Genomic DNA, 19,373 nt, shown 5'->3' on the forward strand with positions numbered 1-19,373 from the left:
GTTTGGAAAGATGTGGAAAATGATACTGTCTGGGAAGAAAAATCAGTCAGTAGATCATCAAGAAATCTGAGCTTTTCTCAGCCTGTATTTTTTTCCCTTTTTTACTTTTAGTTATTACTGCATTTGGATATGTAGCATAGATGCAACTTAAAAAAATTTACATTATTTATATGTTAATAAGAACTCAATTTGAATGAACCTGCCTTTCAGCAGTATTTCAACATCCTCCAGGCTGTAGTCTCCCTTTGGAGGTTAAAAATGCCAACTTCTTCCTTCCTAAATGCCATCTTATCTTTCTGGCATCTCCTGGCTGATTCTGTAATACTGTGATGATACGCTTTATCATTAGTATGACTTGTATCACACAAGTTTGTGCAGAAACTGGACACCATTCAAAAAAAAATCAAAGAAACAAAAAAGAACTAAAATATCTCTTTAGCCATTGTGGTTTGGAAAGACAACTCTGTAGAAAGCTTTTCATATGTGACCTGTTGCATTTTTATTTATGTGAATCTTGAGTAAACTGAAAAGTATTTCTTGGGTCATTTTGTTATTCTCAGCTTGCTATTGAATCTCTCCATCAAAGATAGTGGTCTTAAATGTCACTGTTCAATACTTTTTTTCTTTCTTTTTTGAGTATCTAGTTCTCCTGTTTGGACTCTCAGGGTAACAATGGGTCTGGTTCTCCCCATTAGCTGCCAAAGTCTCCTGTTGTCTCCCTCAGATTTTCTGTCTCCTACGTGCACAGTGAATACTGAGATCTGTGGCAGGTGCAAAATGAAGACAATGGGAACAGTGTGAAATGTATATTTGCCTGCCCACATTTTAAGAAGAGTTTCAACTTTGCATTGCAAATTTTGCATTAGCATTACTCAATAAAATTTCAGTTTTCTGATTATTGTTGTATGATCTTCCCATCAAAGAATTTGTTAAATGCTTAATAGCTAAATAACTCCTCCAGTTTTTTCCCCTTGTGGTGTTATGTTCTCCCAATGCTAGAAATTATTTTTAGTATCAGAGACATAGATAGAATGGAATATGTGTCTGGTTTTGGAAGATCATAACTTCCCTTAGGAGCTCTCACCTTCCAGTGGTTTGGTGAATGCTACCTTCCAGTTTAGAGAGAGCACTTTTTATCTTATTTTATTTTATTTGTTTGAAAAGGGTTGTTTTAGTAGTCTTGAGAGAACTTTGCAACCTAAAGCAGCCATAAGGTGCAGAAGAACTGATAAGGACATTCTCTTTAAAAATGTGTATACAAGGGTGAAGGACCAAAGAGGAAGGGAGGATTTTCTGTGATTGGAGAAGATGAGACTTGGAAGGGTAATTGAAAGGACAGAGTGAAATGGTGTCCCTCAGTTTAGAGCAGGGATGTCAGATGACAAGAGTTTTTAATTTGAATGGAGTTTCTTAATTTTCCCACAACTTTCTACCAGATAAGGATGATAACAGAGAGGACTAATCAGCCATGAAGACATGTTCCCACCCTGCTTGGGTAGATGAAAATAGACTTTTAAAGAATTGAATGTATTTTGACCTGTTGCATTGCTGGAATGTAGCTGAGGCACAGTGTCCTTTCAGTAGTAATACAGAGTGCAGCCTTACTCTGTAGCTACCAAAATTTTGCTGCAAGTATGCAGCTCTGTATTGACTTAAATGGAAAGGTTTTTATGGAAAGGAACAAAAATGTTCAACTGTCCAAAAGCCAAAAAGGCTGCACTGAAGTGTCATCTCAGGTAAGTTACATGCTGTACAACTTCATTCTCTGTCAGCTGAAATGACATAGCTACAGTATCATTTGACATATTTTACCTTGGATAGAAAAATGAAACTTATTCCAATGAGGTAAGAGACTCGACACGGACAACTCGGTCTTCCTGGGCATATTTGTAAGTGGGATTTTCTGTCTAGGATGTTTTCCTCATTAAGGTGAAAGACTGTTTTCTCTGAAAAAAAGTTCTCTCTGTCACACACATCTGTGGATAATTATAAGCAAGTCGATTTATATCTATAAACCTCAGTTTCTTTTCTGTCAAGTGAAGTTGATTGTACTTTCCTTTCTTCCACTGGCTTGCTTGTTTCTAGGACACAAGAAATCTCCCATGGATGGAGGCACTACCTTGTGGTGCTGACACCATCAGTGAACATCCTAAAGCTGCTTCACTGCAGCTGTCAAAAGGCTGTTCCTTTCTAGCACTGATAAGGTCATGGTGAGCGTTGGCCTGTCTCCAAGAGCTGAAAAGGAAATGGCAGTGCATCCCAACTAATTTCTGCTACTATTAAATTATAGGATGAATGCTCTTTCACTAATTCAAGGGAGGGTCCAGCTTAGTTGCTAAAATTGCACTGGAACATGTGAGGCAGTTCCTAAAGTTCTAGCTAAGTGGGAAGGGCTGTGAAGTACCTGACAGGAGGTTATGGCAAGGTCAGGGTCAGGTTCTTTTCCCTAGTAACAGGTGATAGGATGAGCAGAAATGGCCTCAAGTTGCACCAGGGAAGGTTTAGTTTGAATATTACAAAATATTTCTTCATTGAAGGGGCTGTCAAGCACAGGAATAGGCTGCCCAGGGAAGTGGTTGAATCATCATCCCTGTAGCGTGAAGATGTGACAGTGAGAGACATGGATTAGTGGTGGTCTTGGCAGTCTAGGCTGATGGTTGAACTTGATGATCTTAAAGGTATTTCCAACCTAAAATATTCTGTGTTCCTATGAATCAATTGCAGAACATGAGGTCTGGGCTCTTGGCTTTATTTGATGGCTGGTGTCACACTGGAGGGCATTTGTGCCTTGGAGATGCTGTTTGCTGACTGGCAAAGATGAGATAACATGCCACACAACTGCTGCCCTCTGCTCACTGTTTTTGGAAGAGAAGGATTTAAAAACACATTCTAGCCCTGTGTCACAACAATCTGAGACACAGATTTCATTTCACATAGCCTTTGTTTCAGTTTATTTAATTTTTTCCTAATTCATTTTTGCATAGCTGTCCCAATGCCCTGATGTTTGTCACTTGAAGCAGAGAGACTTTCTCTGAAAAAAAAAGTATACATAGAGTACCTTGGAAAGATTGATATAGAGCATTGGTGAGAGTCTCTGTGCTTTCAGGTTAGTTTTCTGACTGTACGGCATATTTTGGAATGTCATCTGAAGGGACAAACAGCAAAGGAGACAGAGTCATATTGAATAAAAGAAATAAAAAGGGTTATTTTCTTTATGAGTATGGCCTATTTCCCAGAGCCTGATTTGAAGTTAAAAACAAACAAACAAACAAGTAAAAATTCTTCAACCTGACAGTCATGTCAGGCAAATCAAAACTCAAATATTTGCCAAAGTTTGTTTACTTTTGAGGAAAGGTAGTTTATCAAAGATAAGGGGGTTTTGCTGAGTCTGGCAGCTTTCCTTTAGCAACATGCTGATCCACTGGGAGTTTTCACAGTGTTCCTGCTGCTCTCCTCTGCTTGAGGGAGTCTAGCTACCCTGCTCAAAACCTGGAACCATGCAGGCATGAGATGCAGGAAAGTAGAGCAAGCTGCAGCTGATGCTGGCTAATAAAATTATCCCCTCTTCACATAATCATTTTTATTATGGGTTTCTCAGTGTTCTTTTAAGGGAGGCAAGTGCTATTATCCCTGTTCCATAGATGCAGAAGTGAGGATAGTGACAGATGCTGTGATTTGCCTACTGCCATTGAGCTGAAAATGTCTTCATTGGGGCAGAGGGAGAAAATGAAAATAAAAATACAGTGGAGGCATCAGTTTGGCTTGTACAGTACAGCTGTTCATTATGCAAATCATGTCACAGCTTAAACAGCTCTCAAACCATGATTCTTTCGCAATGGTGGTATGGCCACTGGGACTGTGGTGACATCAAAGTATATCTTCACATGGCTTGCGTCCTCACAGTATTAGTAATACTCTTTGGCTCTGGACTCAGTTACAAAAATTGCTCCTTGATTACTCTTTTTTTTTTTTTCCTTCCTGACTGTGATACCCACAGGGCGTTGTTACAACTGCAATGGACAGGAAAATGTGGCCTCATAATCTTGCTCAGTTTCAATAAATGAATTTATATGAGTAAAGAAAACTTTCTCTTGGATAGACAGGGACAGTGAGAGGCTCTTTTCTGCATTCTGCTCAGCAAGTGAATGGGAATATGCCCCTCCTTACTCTAACATGTTTCAGGAGGTACCCAAATTAATCTCTGGTAGAAGAAAACACATTAGGTAGCCAAGGAGGTGTCAGCAATATTCTTTATATCAGAACACTCTCTGTAATAGTATTTATTTACCCTCTTCTGGTCTTGTAGTGTCATGGTAGTGGAGTAGTTGGGATCTGGTCACTTATCAGAGACTTTGAAAAACCATGAAAAAATTCTTTGCGTTCTAACAGTCTCAGGCAACCAGAAGATCATTACGTAGAGCAAAACCACTGGTAATTTGAGGTGTGAAAAGAGGCAGAAAGAATAACTACTAAGAGCTTGTTTTCCCTCTGCTATCATCAAGTAATTATATCTTCTGCACCTTGGGAGAACAGAGTTGAAAGGGACTAGAGAGAGGATTTGCCACTCACTGTGGTACTTCTGACCACAGCACAAGGAGAGGAACAGTGAGCAGAGGATGCACAGGAAAGTTCAGTCAGAAATTTGGCCTTGCTGTCACTGAGACAAAAACCTTTGGAGGGAATGGAGGTCGGTCTCCTGTGGTCTTCCTGGTGAGCAGATCCAGGAGTGTCTACTCTTTAGTCCTGGAGAAATGAAAGTCTAAGAAACCCACTGTGATTTGGTCGATACTGAGATGGCAGCCGTGATTGTTGCGGGAAGAGCAGGGAGGGGAAATAATTGAAGTAACAATTGAAAAAAATTGAAGTGGCTTAAAACGTCTTTTTCAGTTAAGATCTGGAAATATAGTAGAATGAACTGAAATATGTGTTGGTTTGGGTTTTTGTTTTGTTTCTCCAGCCTCACAGCTGGAGCAGTAGGAGTGGTAGGTCAATAGAAGAGGAAGTTGCAGAACTGTATTAGTTATCAATTCAGACTTGCTCAGACCCACAAAAAGCAAAAGAGGGGAAGAAAATGTGTGTGTTGTGGATGAGAACAAAATAAGAGCTCAGGGAATGAGGGGAACTGATTTCAACAGCAATGTTCATTTCAAAAATCTCATTTCTAAGAAATTTTTTGAAGTCCAGAGCTAAGAAAATGATCTCTGTACACTCACTGGGGACCAACAGAAAAAATAGCAACCACTCCTTTTACATTAAAGAAATGTAATTCTTTTTTTGAAAGCACAGCATGTTTTTTCATCCTTTTATAGACATGACTGGTTTTCTTAATATCAGTTTATGATATTGAATGTTTTTTTTTTTTTTTGCTGCTATGTTGTTAGTTGGGTATTTTTCCCTTCTCAATTATTACTGTTTAGAAATATTAGATGTGTTCCCTAGGCTTTCTGAAAAATAAAATCACTTTTTAAAAATCTTATGTTGGAGATCTGGGAAGAGAGAAGCATGATATTTTTAATCCCCTTGAAAGTTTTGACCATTTCCACTCCAGATTTTTAATTCTTTGGCCTTTTAATCAAGGTGCTGCCTGTTGTGTTTGTTTAGCACTAGGTTTCCACTTACTGCACTTTTCCTTTGAGGAAGAAACTATTTGCTACCATTATGTCTTGTTCATGACCATACTGCATGAATGGTAAATTTTGACCCCTGAAAATGGCACCTTTTATAAGTGATTCATTATTCTTTGATCAGATAAAAGAAGCACTAGGGTCCTCTGTGTAGCTTGTGTAAAATTATTTGCACATTTATTATTTAATTATTTATTTTTTTTTAATGTAAGGGAATGCAGTTGTATAGTAGTGAGCTTATAAAACCACACATAAATTTGTTTTAATTCATAAGAATGCTTTCAAAGACTTACTATCCTGTGGAAACTGATGCTCTCCCATGGAACATTTTGGAAAAAATGAAAGAAATGTTCCGTCTGTATTTGTACTGTCCATTTTCTTGAGTCTTGCACCAGTCTAAATTATGCTTAGCATTTAAAGGCAGAACTCATGTACTTAGGGGTGTCTGTTATCAACCTGAACTATTCATTTGTGTCTGAGGAACTAGAAATATAAAATATCCCCAATATGTGTATTGGCCTTAGCCTGATGTGAGAGACAGATATGCAATCAGCTAAGCAAATATCAAAGACTGGGCTAACCGCTATCCACAAATGAACTAATTACTTTAGTTTATTTACTTGAACAAAACTAGATGGGATGTGTTAATAGGTTGTGGTTTTTTGCCTTTTTTTTTTTTTTTTTTTTTTTTTTTTGCATGTTAGTACTTTTTATGGCATTGGCATAGTTTGCCGGCCTCATTGCTCATTTTTCTGGCCTTTAATAATGTCCATGTTGAAAAGAGAATATAGAATTGGTTATATGTTGAAAAATGTTGTCCCCGAGCTGCACACTGCAGTTTTTGAAATGAAGTGTTTGACTTGGGCTTATCAGAAGGGTCATGCTATAATTTTTTCCTTTTTAGCTAGCTGCTTAATTCTTGCTCTTTCTTCTGGTACTCTGTGCTGAAGCTGGTCATAAATGCTAGTTTAAAAAATACAGAAAGTTTGCCAAATATAATTTAAGTCTTCTAGACCTTTCTCACATCTCCCTGGCTGATCTGTAGCCACAAACAGACAGTTACACTCAATTTTATGTTTTTCAAATTTGCCACTGTACTGCAGAATAAATTGCTGCTTACCCAACTGTTTCCAGCACTGGCTCACCTTGAAGCAATTGCCTTTTCCCTGCCAGCTGCTGCTTGCCAGCTTTTCCCCTTCTGCATGGAGGGAGAGCATTACTGGAGCAGCTTCCATGTGTGGTGGCTCCTCTCTCTACCCACAAGTGGCTGCTAGTTGAAACTCCCTGATTCTCTTATCATTTTCCCAGACAGGACAACCAATCAGCTGCACTGGGTTCTGTGTTTCGAAATGGGGACCTGGAGGCTGTTGTTGGGATGCTGGCTCTGCTCCAGAGTTGAAGTGCAGGGAGCTTATTTTCAGTTTCCTACATGGCTTTGAACTGTCTTGTCAGCACACAGGTTCAGAGTACTGGCATCCAGTGTTTGGAGTTAGAGATGGAGCTGCCAAAATTTCATTACTATGGGCCAAGAGGAAACCAAGCACTCTCAGAAAAGTCACAGAAGTATGAAAAATGACCACACAGCTTTTGCTTTGGGCAGAATTGCGGTGGCTGCAGGTCTCTGAATTAATATGGGGGAGTTTTTGATACACTGACCAACCCACTCACCCCTACCCACCCAAGCAAAAAATATAATTGCATTAATTAATTTGTCCAAATAAGAAAACTCAATGTTTCATCATTATCCTAGTAGGTTTTCTTTAACAAAATCATTCTGAAAGATCACCATTGTTATAAATGAGATTAAGACATGGTTTTTCAGCCAAGGAGAGACCATTTGGCTGAACAGTCAGTTATTATAATTAAAAGTTCTTTCTTTCTTTAAACAGTGGCTCAGTCAAGGACTTAGACCACTAAGGCTATAAGTAATAGTTTGAAATGAACACAGCATTTCTTTGGTCCATGAAGGCATGATAAAATAATGGAGACTCAAGATTTTGAGCTCTGAGAAGAGTTTGGTGAGCTTTACCCTTGAGACAGTATACAGAGAAATGTATGTCATGTCTATGTCTGCTTTTCATACCCAGGAAAGGAAAAGTAAGGTAAATAAAGATTTTGCATCGGATAAAAGAATGACACTACAGTGGCAGAGTAGACAAGGCAAAGAACTAAATTAGATTACAAACCACAGTAGTCAGGATGGAAAGCAGCAAAGGAGAAGTTGGAACCTGAAACACATTAGGGTGAGAACAGAGTGAAATATCAGGTGTGGGTGGCCTGGGAAATTAGCTGGAAAAGCTGGAAAGAGGGGTAGTGCTTGCAAATGAAAATTATTGGGTTAGCCCCCACACACTCTGCAGTGGTAGTCATGACTGGTTAACAGAACTTGAAGGTCCAGAAAAGGTTCCAAAAATAGAGAAACCATGGCCAAGGAGATATAGCTGGAAATTTATTATATACACTAAATAAATAAATAAATAAAAGCAAGCTATTGGTATACTTGTTTAGTTCAGCCTGGAGAAGAAACTGAGGGGAGACCTCATTGTGGTCTTCAATGAGGGGAAGCAGAGGACCAGGTACCACTTCTCTTCGGTCTCATGATCAGGGGCAGGACTCGACAAAACAGCCTGAAGTTGCTTGGAAGAGGTTTAGGTTGGATAATCAGGAAGAAGTTTTTCCCTCAGAGGGTGGCTGGGCACTGAACAGGCTCACCAGGGAAGCAGTGTCAGCACCAAGCCTGACAGAGCTCAACAAGTGTCTGGACAATGTTCTGGGGCACACGGTGTCGTTCTTGGGGTGTCCTGTGCAGGACTGGGAGGTGGACTCGATGGTCCCGATGAGTCTTTCCAACTCAGCATACTCTGTGATACATAAGGCAGTTTTGAGTCACATGAATCTTCTCTTGCAGGAGTATGGAAAAACATCCCAAAGTTGGATGTGGATAACTTTAGTTAGAAGCCCCTGTGTGATTATGCATGGGTAAAACAGGAGATCTTTCATAACAGGAAGGTTTATCTTTCACAACTTAAATTAGAAGGTAAAAGATGCTAATAGTAATAGGTGTTAAAATTTGTTGATGTGATTTCTTTACTACCTAATATAGAACTCTAAAAAGTTGAGCTATTTTAGAATTTGATTCAGTGTGACCTTATATCTCATCTTAAAGTTTATCCCTAAAAATAACCATTTGTATCAAGTGTTGGCAAGCTGATTTGCTTTATATTGCATAGGAGCATGAATCTAGATCTGATTAAAGTTTTAAATTTTAAAAGTTGGGTTTTGTGAAACTAAGTAAACTGGTGATGTGTGTTGGACTGATGCAAGTTTTTTAATAAAGGACTGATTAAAATTTATTTCTATCAAGCTAGAAATAAAATTGAAATTTGTTTCCTCAAGAAAAAGAGTGGGGGAAAAAGCTGTAGAGCAGAATTCTGTATCTAAATGGGGACCAGCCCACTGAAGTGCTATTGTGAGCTTGCAAAAATTTAAAATATTGGCAGTGATCATCCTATAAAGTAGTGTTTTGAAAGTCCAGACGTGGAAGATTGCTGAGACTCACCAAAAATTAAGCTGGCTTAAATATTGCAAGGACAATGAAGAGCAAATCCAGCTTTTTAATTTTATTTCCCTACTAGTGCAAATAAAGACAACAAAGGAAATGTGTATGTGTGTGAAGGAAGAGGGAACATGCTACAGCTGGGAGATCATGGGTCATAAAGGTGTGGCTCCAGAAGCATGTTAGCTTTTGCCTCAGTTCTCCATATGGGTGATCAGGTGGGACACAGGGGAAGGCATTGGGTGGTGAATGAGATAAAGACCTGGAGAAACAAAAGATTCTTCAAGAGTTTCTGAGGTAAAACTCCCAAGAGCCAACTGCTCTTAATTTCTCTTTTACAGAGAAAACTTGCGTTTCTATCTCGACTACTGTTAAAATTGGCATGTGACATTTCAGATCCATTAAACCATGGATCAAATTTTATTCCCGGTTATTGTACAACTAGAGTTTAGCCAATAAAATATTTACATTTAAGAAGAGGGAAATAAACAGATCCAAGTAGCTGCAGACATCTGCCCTCAATGGACTGCAAAGTAGAGCACATTTTGAATAAGGGAATAATTTAAGAACTGGAGTTAAATATTAAGTTTCATTAAATACAGCATGTATTTACTGAAAGGAGACTGATGTCCCAAACTAGCTCATTTAAAAACTGATTTTGTAGATATGACTAATCTGGCACTAATCAAACTGTAATTTATTAAAGTATTTGTTGTGGGAATTGATGAGAAATTATTCATTCAAGCAGGAAAAAAGGAGGATTAATGCAAAAGTTAGTTCTAAAGTGGACAGGGAGTTTAAAGACGACTCAAAATGAGCAGTGTTTTGAAGAAAAATAATGGGTTGCAGGAACTTCTTAAGTCTGCACCTGGGATGCATTTTTATTTGTGGTCATGGGATGAAAATAATAGTGTGTGAAGCTGGGAGTCATAGCTCAAAATATTGTCTACTGCAAAAGAGGAACCATACCTTTTTTGTATAGTTATATTAAGCCAAAGATTTGTTGTTATTAAAATATAAATCTTAATGGTTTAATCCAAGGATTGTTATTAGTGCAGATGTAATTATTGCAGAAAAAGATTATATCTATGCAGGTGTTATAATAATGTTAACAATAATGCCACCACCACAGGTAAAATTTTTATACATACACTTAGATTCAGCTGCTTTTCCTGGTGTTTGCTGACCCTTCTCCAGCTCTTCTTAGCCCTCAGGCTGGTGATTTCATTGTGTGGGTGGTAGAGATGGTGATCTGTCATCCTCTGAGGTCTTTGTCCAGGAGGAGGTTCATGTTGCTGGTTTCTTTTTCCTTGCTCTTGGATCAGCCTGGGGTTGTTTGTTTTTTAATGCTTGCTAGCATGCTTTGATGCCTTTCTCTCTCTTCATTTGTCTGCAGTCTTGTTATATCCAAACTTTCTAGAGAGGACACCGTTTAGTTATATTGGAAACTATTTCTGCTTTCTCTTTCTTACCCCTATATCCAGTTTTTTCCAGGTCCATGTCTGAATTTCTTTATCTGACCTTGGGACAGTTGTTTATAGCAAGTGTTTGTGTCTCTGTTGATAAGCTGGTGCCCCATCTCATATCTTCCATGTCTGTATTCCTCTGCACTGTATCCTGTGTGTCCACTTCTCAAGGCCTTTGCTAACATACCAGCCCTGAATTTCTTTATAAGATATTATCATAATAGAGTCACAAACCCTGTGTGGCTCCATACAATGGCAAAGAAAAGTAAATCAAATCAGCCACAGCTGGTTGGTCAGTTAGAAGAAATGCTGTTGCAGCTGAAGCAAATGTGACAAAGCTGTGGACAGGCCAAGGAATGCTCAGAAAGGGTGAACCTCGACAAGCCTTGGTCCAGAGCCCTGTCAAACTCACTCCAAAGCCCATGGCCCATCATTAGCAATGGCAATACCTTCAGTGTTGCTATAGATGCAGTTTAACAGTATCATCAACACAGCTGGTGTTTGGCAGGTTATACTGGAAGAGCTGGAGGGTATGGGCAGGTTGTTAGAATTATGTGAGAAGACCTGATTGTTCAGAGTGGTAGATTGCACTCATATGGACTAGTAGTGAAATACTTGCTTCTGTAATCTGGGACCTTGTCTGTTGCTTTGGAAAGAACAGATGAGAGGAAAGACTTGTGCATAAAAGTTATTAACAGCAAAAAAAGCCACCTGTAAAAGGCATATGTGATCCTGGGATCTGTTACATAATGCCAGCTTCAGTCAGGCTAGGAAAAATAAACCTCACCAGTAGAGCTTCATCCAAAGTTGTCTGCTTTATTCTGAGTGCTTGTGTTCAGGAAAGACTGGTTCAGATTGAGGAGTACCTGGATGTGAATTAGTTGTGTGAGTGCAGAGTCCCTCTGGCAAGCTTGGCTTGCACTAGCAGAGATCCAAAGGTTTAAGAAGTACATGCCTGTGCTGCCTTGGGCTGTCCACTTGAGTGGGATTGTAAAATCAGGTTGGGGTAGTGTGGGATTTAGAGTGGGAGGCTCAAGCTCTGCTCAGAAGGTTCCTGAAACTGCAGCCATGGAGTGATTTCTGCCTGATTCTCTTTCTGAGGCTCAGCATGTAATTGAAACCATGGATGGATGGTTGATGAACTCATTAATTCTCTGATTGCCTGCCATTTTAAAATTTTCCTTTCATTTTTTACTCCCAAGCAGAGATTGACTGTGAAATCAACTGTAAGCCTGAAGTAATTCCTATGCCTTTTTATTGCTGCAAGAAGCTACTTGCGGTGGTATATCTCAACTGCTCTTCAGTTCTCCCTTCACTAGACACTTCATGCTTTTTTAACACTCTCTGGTTTAGTGTTTAACTGTCATTAACCACTTCTCTCTTCTCTCTTTCCTGTTATGGTGCTCTTTATGTGATTACTCACTCTCTTTTCCTCATGTTGTTCCAACTTCCAATTTAAACTGTTCTAAGCTCTCTTTCTCTCTTTACCTTTCCTCTCTTCTGAAGTTTCTTGTAGCAGCCCACACCTCAAAAATCTCTTTCCTTTCTTTCTTTCACTTTTATCTTTGTCTTTCTGTGGTTGTAAATACCCCTGTCATTTGTTTAAATGCTACCACCTTGCTCTGTTTAGGGGCTGTCATACAGGATTTTAGAGATGCTTTCCTCTCATGGTACATGATTTACTTGTTACTGTTGGTGTAGCCAGAGGGCTCATTACAAAAATCAAAATATCCAGGACGAGTCCATTTTGTATATAGTGAAACGCTTTTTATTTCATTGCTATTACCAGTTCTGGCAGTTCTTTAAATCAATGATTGAACAGAAAACGTTATCAAATAATCTAATAAAAAGGAAGAATCAACCCTTTTAATTTTGAAAAAGTAAACCAAAAAAAGACAGTTATTTTCAGTAGAATATATTGTTTGGTGAGTTTTTATCTTAATCTATCTTTTAACTGCCAACTAAAATATTTGCAAGAAGAGCTGAAGATTGAACTCATATACTTGCTGATGGCATTTTATGGCCTTTTGAAAAAATACCTACTATTTTGTGAGTACTACATGTAGGCTGCTTGTAATTTTGTGAGCTCCCACCTTTGCTGTTTACCATGCAAACTGTACAAAACAGTTAAATGGTTTTCTATGGTTATACTGGTTACATCATATTCAAGGTGTTGGTGTGGTGTGAAGCAAGGTCTCCATTTGTACAACATGGCTTTTCACTTGTAGGTATAGGAAAGGCACTTCAGGAAGCAGCCTGGGTCTCTGCAGAGAGACAAAATATCTATATCTCTGCAGGTTTAGTGTTTGCATTAGACATTTGGCAAGTGTTTTAGCTGTAGGGGAGTCTTGAGTCTTAGGAAAAGATGCTATATTAAGGCTCTGTGGGGTTTTGTTTATAGGGCTTCTGGAATGTTTCAAACTCCAAAACCTAACTATTTTCCCCATCTGTTTTGCTGAAAAGAATGTCAGTCTGATTTAAATGTGAGTCTCTTTCAACTTAGTATGAGGCAGCTTCCCTAGTAAGTTATCCATGACTCCCAGTGACTGGGGAGCCTCTGGGGTCTGTGTGACCACATCCCAGATTCCTGGGGTGGGCAGCGAGGATGTGGGAGGCAGCCCCAAAACTGACCATCTCTTGTATTTGGTGGCATCCTGCAGAGTAAAACCACTAGTGCTGCCTTTGCTCCAGCTTCTGACACCCGGCAGACAGTGACTTGAGAAAGTGTTTGTATCTCCTGCTATATGTGCTTCCATGAAATTAACTCTCTCCTTCAGCAAAGGATTCTGGAAAGCTGATTGGAAAAGATGAAGTGAGAAGACAAATTATAGTGAAAATGGGATGTTAGGGAATGTGCAGTGTGACTGGTGGGAAAGCTCCCCCGAAGGAAAGGGCCATGGGACTGAGTGTGGAAGTTGGATTATTAAATAGTATGGCAACTGTATTTGAATCATGGAATGGTTTGTATTGGAAGGGACCTTGAGGATCATTTAATTCCAACCCCCTGCCATGGGCAGGGACACCTTTTTGCTAGACCAGTTCCTCAGCACTCCATCCAACCTAGCCTTGAACATTTCCAGGGATGAGGCTTCCACAACTTCGTTGGGTAACCTGTTCCAGTGCCTCACCACAGGCGCAGTAAAGAATTTTTTCCTAATATCTAATCTAACCCTACTCTCAATTTGAATTAATTTCTCTTTGTTCTGTTACTACATGCTCTTGCAAAAAGTTTCTTTCCATCTTTCTCAGGAGCTCCCTTCAGGTACTGGAAGGCAGCAATTAGGTCACCCCAAGCCTTCTCTTTTGCAGACTGCACAAACACAATTCTCTCAGCCTTTCCTCTTGAAAGAGGTGCTCATTTGATTATGGAAAAGCAATTTAAAGTAAGCTGAGCTAAAAGGCAGGTTGCGTATTCGGTTTTTAATTGCTTATTTAATGTATTTATTTTTTTGTCTATTTTATTTATTTTATTAATTTTTCTGTGAAACGTGAGAGGCTCTGAGTGGAAACATGCAGCAGAAGAAAAGGAAAAACAAACCCAAGCTCTCTGGACTCACGTGCTCTACTCTGGGCTCTGAGTTTGCTGGAAACAATGGTGGTCTTTTCTTCTTCATGGGAAATGATACTTTCTTTTGAAGTAAATGTAACTGGTGCTAATGACAGCTCTTTCAGACGTTTGAATGCCAGGCCTCTTGCAGTCTTCAAATGAACTTTATTTCAACACAGCTATTAAGTTGTCTCATCTGACTTCTAGAATGATATTAAAGCCAGATACTTAAAAGTCTCCATGTTTGGGATTCCTCTCCTGTTTTCCATGTCAGTTATAATTATGTTGCATTTGAGCAAGAGGTTGCCAGCAGAGAATACCGGGGAGTGCCAAATTAAATTTCAAATACATTTTGTTCTTTGTTCATGTTGAGAAATATTTTTCCTCCATGGTTGCTGTGCTCAGCAAAATGAGAGCAGGCTGCCATTAAACTCTGTAAATATCAGTCTAGCTGAGTTTTAAAGACTGTCTTTAAAACTGTGGCACTGTTACTCCTCCTCTGAAGGCTGGTGTAACATGAGTGTCATGGGTCCCGGTTTGAAGAAAAACAGAACAAAAAATGGTTGAAGAAACCTTCCTTTCATCCAAGCAGTCTCTAGTCCACTATGTTGGTGGACTGGCTGCATACTGGATAGATGTCTCTAGGAAAGGGGGAGGTTGCTTATTTTTAAATTATTTATTGAAGGCCTTGTGTTCTGATAAACAGTGCCAAAATGAGATGGTACAAATTATAGAAATGGGAAAGGGAAAGCTCAGAATGACTTTTGGTGACCGGTTTGTGAATGATGCTTCAATCCCAAGCAAATTAATTTAATAAAATTTTGTATTTGAATATTTGCTTCCCAAATCCAGATTTCAGGTTTATTAGCATGCTGTGGATAGCCTCTAGCAGTGTGTGCAAGTCCTATCTCTGTGCCTACTTTGCACATCAAACAATTAGACACTAATTGGAGGGGAAGGAAGAAGTACGTAGCAACATGCCAATGACAATTAAGATAATTCATCACATATCACCTATATAAGTTTTTGTGAAAGAAGCTGTGTTCAGATGTCAGTTAAGCCTAATAAGAACTTCAACCCTTGCAAGATGGACAGTAAAGTATTCCCTACCTCATATTAATTGGTAAAGTGAAAAAGGAAGAGTATGTTTTGCTTATTTTTACATGGTTAGAGGTCAGAAAAAAAGGAGTTCCAGACCTGTCAGGATGCTTGATTCTCTAACAGGTTTCTAGAAGACAAGCAATAGTTACAGAACTTCCCATGGCAACACTCCTTCATTAACATCCATGCTGTAGATCAGGGATTTGGTACACAGGCTGGAAAATAGTTAAAAATCTCCATATTCTCTCTGGAGTGGAGATAATTGCCCCTTCTGGCAATAGCTAATTATGTTTGACCTGCTTGTGTCTTCTGGTCCTGAAGCAGAGCTTCCCAAAAATGCTTTAGTTGGAGTCCCACTTTTTACAGTCTTGCTAACCATTTTTTTTTCCTCTCTGTCATTGATCTGCAGAATGCAACAGCAACAACAGCATCGTCGAATGTTCACAGCTGCCCTCCTGGCACTCATTTTCCTTCTGGCAGCCGTGAGTACCACTGAGGCTGGCAAGAAAGAGAAACCAGGTAAGATCCAGTCTAATTCAGAGTTAATCCCCAAGATAGATTGCATGCGTGTGAGAATGTCAAATGCTTCTGGTTTTGTTATGAAATCAGGTCATTTGTTAACCTTTTAATATCAGGGTAGGATTTTTGGCTGTGACACGTTCTGTGTTAAATAGGGAAGCAGAAAGGGGCTTCCGTGTCAAGTGGCAGCTTGACAGCCCCAGAGACTGGAGAGAGACTGGAGTCCTTGGTTTATCACACAGTGGATATTGCAAAGGAGCTTAAACTGTGTTCCATGAATAGTTTCATGCTTGACTTAAGGGGAACCAAACAGGAGTGATGAAAGAGCAGTTATGTCACTTGCTCAGTGTTATATATGACAGTGCTACACGGATGCTGTGTGATGTGGAAATCCTCTGACAAAGAATTGTACTAACTTGCTGTTGCAAAGACAGCCAGACATCCAGCAGTAGTTGCTTTCTGTCAGTGATGAACTCAGACCTCATTATAAGAGAAACTGGCCCAGGGTGGAAAATTCGTATCTGTCAAACTCAGTTCTGACATTTTTTAAAGAATGTATTTTTTGGTGTTTTTCTTAAGGTCTTATTATTGTCAGGCAACGTATGTACTAGATAATATGAACTGTGAATCCATCAGAATTCGTGTTCCCAGTAAAAAAAAGGAACTTTTTTACCATTCTGGCTTTGTGGAAATATGAGAAAATGGTAGCATAAACATGCAAGACCTAGAAGAAAAAAAAAATTATATAAGTATATTTATAGTTACTTGTGATGATTTAGGTGCCTAAGTAATTATTTTTGTGAATCCCTGGGTTTGATAACATTGCTATCTTTTCTCATAAGACTTGTGTTTAAGGATCTAAATAAAGTCATGATCCTTACATTTTCCCTGAGCAACAAACCCACCTGAATTAACAGCACTTCGAGTACACTTCTCCATGTAGCTCCTTTGCCTTTGAAGTATTCTGTTATAAAATGTGACATGGTATAGCAAATCAGAAGTTTGCATCCCACAGCTGTTTCCTGGAGGTGCTCAAATCCTCTGATATGCAATTTCAGCACATACATTTATCACTGTTTAGTGTGTAGTGCTTCTGCTGGAACTGAGGATATTTGCATGCCCCAGCTAGTGGAGACAGAGCTTTCTGAGTGAGAGCCCTCCTGCATGTTTTGGTCAGTGATCCCTGGGCGTTTTTAGATTTCTGAAGATGAGAATCCACTTGAGGATATCTGAATGGACTAGTAAACATGGCAGTGGGACTGAGTTTTAATTACCATCATGCTTTGGGCTCAAATTCTGTCTCTGCAGAATTGTGAAGAGGATTTCAGACCTTTTGTTTTAAAGGCAATTGTGTTACGAATGTCTTCCTTACTTGCCCTTCCAGGTCCTGTGTCTTCGGTTAAGTTTAGGCAACTTCTCCATAGGCTTTGAGCACTGAGCGCTTCTCTTGCTTGGTTTCTTGTCTTCATCCAGAGAAAAAGGTGAAGAAGTCTGACTGTGGGGAATGGCAGTGGAGTGTCTGCGTGCCCACCAGTGGTGACTGCGGCCTGGGGACACGTGAGGGCACCCGCACTGGAGCTGAGTGCAAACAAACCACCAAGACTCAGAAGTGTAAGATTCCCTGCAACTGGAAGAAGCAATTTGGAGGTGAGCATCGCTCTCTTAAGGGGTTTACTTCGGGTTTTATTTTGATTATGGAGCAGGATGCCTGTTTTTCCTGCTTAGTTCTGCAGATGTCTTGGTGAAGGCGTTAGTCCTGTATTTCAGGCTCACCAGAGCTGGAACATGCAGGGCATCAGAAGGCAGCTTCCTCAGAGCTCCTCTGCAGACAGTCCCTATAAGCTGCTTATTATAAACTCTGCCTTCCTGCATGCTGGAATCTGCTCTCTGTGGTGTTCAGCCATGTTTAGGGCAGTAGTGCAAGCTCACAGCTGTGAACCTCTGTGATGGTTATCACAGGCTTTACAATATGTGATGTGGAGCGTGGGGGGCTGGCTACCCGTGTGTGCAGTGAAAGGAGGGAGTGAAGACCAGTGTATTTTTATCATTCCAGACCAGTGAACTTTATTTTTACTATTCAGTTCAGCAGGTTCATATGTACCAGTTTGGGAAGATATGTCAGATCTGTCCTGGACAAGATGTCTGTCCAAAACTCAAATTTGATCGCTCTTGCAAACTTGGCTTTTTTTCCTAGTAAACAGCTTGCATGATTTTGAAATTATTGTGACCTTACCAATGCAATCAGTGCTGCAGTTTCAGACTTGAGAAGTTTATGGGTGCACATACATTCTAGAAACTGTTCAAGCTTTATTTGTTAACCTCTGGCATCACACAAATGGAGAAACTACCATATGGAATGTAAATGACATTTCAAGCTGCTGTTTCTTTCTTTTTTTATTGTTGTGCTGTTCATATTCATAGCTAAATGGATTTCTCTTAATATGCCAAAAAATGCAATATCCATGCAAAAGCAAGAGGATTAAATTTTAAAGCAGTGGGGAGGGGAGGAGACTGTAATTACCACTGCAAATAATCTTTAAAGTTTTCTTGGGATTCTTTTCTTCAGTTGCACATCTTTTTGTCTGTAAGCACCAACTGTCTGTGATATCCTATTAGACTCACAACGTTTTTGTTTTCACACTCAGTCATTGTGTTTTAAATTTTGCCTTTTTCTTCCTTGCTGCAGCGGAGTGCAAATACCAGTTCCAGGCCTGGGGAGAATGTGACTTGAACACGGCCTTGAAGACTCGGACTGGGAACCTAAAGAGAGCCCTTCATAATGCTGACTGCCAGAAGACTGTCACAATCTCAAAGCCCTGTGGGAAGCTTACCAAACCCAAACCTCAAGGTAAATTCCATTTGCTGAAAGCTGCATGATAGTTCACTTAAATCACTGGGTTTATGATGTCGTGCATGCTTCAGTGGGAGCTCAGTTGTACAGGGTATTGCACTTTCATGGCCTTTCTTCAGCTCTGCACTGCTTCTGTCTGTCAGGGCTCAGGCAGGGAATATTCCTGAGCTGGATAGTCAAGGCTGTCTCACACTTGAAAGGTAAGCTGAAGATTAGAGCTCCAATTCTAACTTTAGACCACCTGTACTGTTACCAGTTTGCTTACACAACTAGACTTCCAGAGTAAAGATTCTTTCGTAACTCACTCGTCGATGGGAACGGGATAACAATAATAACATGAAAAAATATCCCTTGATAAAGACATAATTTATATAGGTTTTGGTTGGTATTGAATAATGACTAGTTGAAAAAAGGACTGTTTTCCTTCTGACACGTAGCATTGAAAGGATATTCTTCTCATTGCACACTGAAATATGAAAATACTGTACACCCTTGGGGCTGTTTATTCTTTATTCAAACATAGCAGGAAGAACAGTACAGAATGTATATGTCTTATTTAAGTGTGACTGATAGTATAATTCCTGGTACACAGAAAGACATATGCCCTGCATTTGTGTGTCCAGGTGGCCCTTAGAAAAATGTATTTTCTTTCTAATCATTAAAACATTTTAATGTACTCTATTGGTGGAATAGCAGGTGTTATGTATAC

The 19,373-nt window shown here is 39.5% G+C and overlaps 1 protein-coding gene across 1 annotated transcript in view; it reads left to right on the forward strand.

Annotated features, from left to right (window-relative positions):
* The window catches only part of PTN (pleiotrophin), a 79,750-nt gene that overhangs the window by 40,075 nt on the left and 20,302 nt on the right, over window positions 1-19,373 (forward strand). The window contains exons 2-4 of the mRNA XM_068190848.1: window positions 15,704-15,813; window positions 17,287-17,460; window positions 18,500-18,661. Coding sequence (XP_068046949.1) covers window positions 15,705-15,813; window positions 17,287-17,460; window positions 18,500-18,661 — 445 coding nt within the window. The 5' untranslated portion in view covers window position 15,704. The remainder of the gene's footprint in view (window positions 1-15,703; window positions 15,814-17,286; window positions 17,461-18,499; window positions 18,662-19,373) is intronic.

This window comes from Anomalospiza imberbis, chromosome 5, assembly GCF_031753505.1.
Source record: "Anomalospiza imberbis isolate Cuckoo-Finch-1a 21T00152 chromosome 5, ASM3175350v1, whole genome shotgun sequence".
NCBI classification, from domain to species: domain Eukaryota; kingdom Metazoa; phylum Chordata; class Aves; order Passeriformes; family Viduidae; genus Anomalospiza; species Anomalospiza imberbis.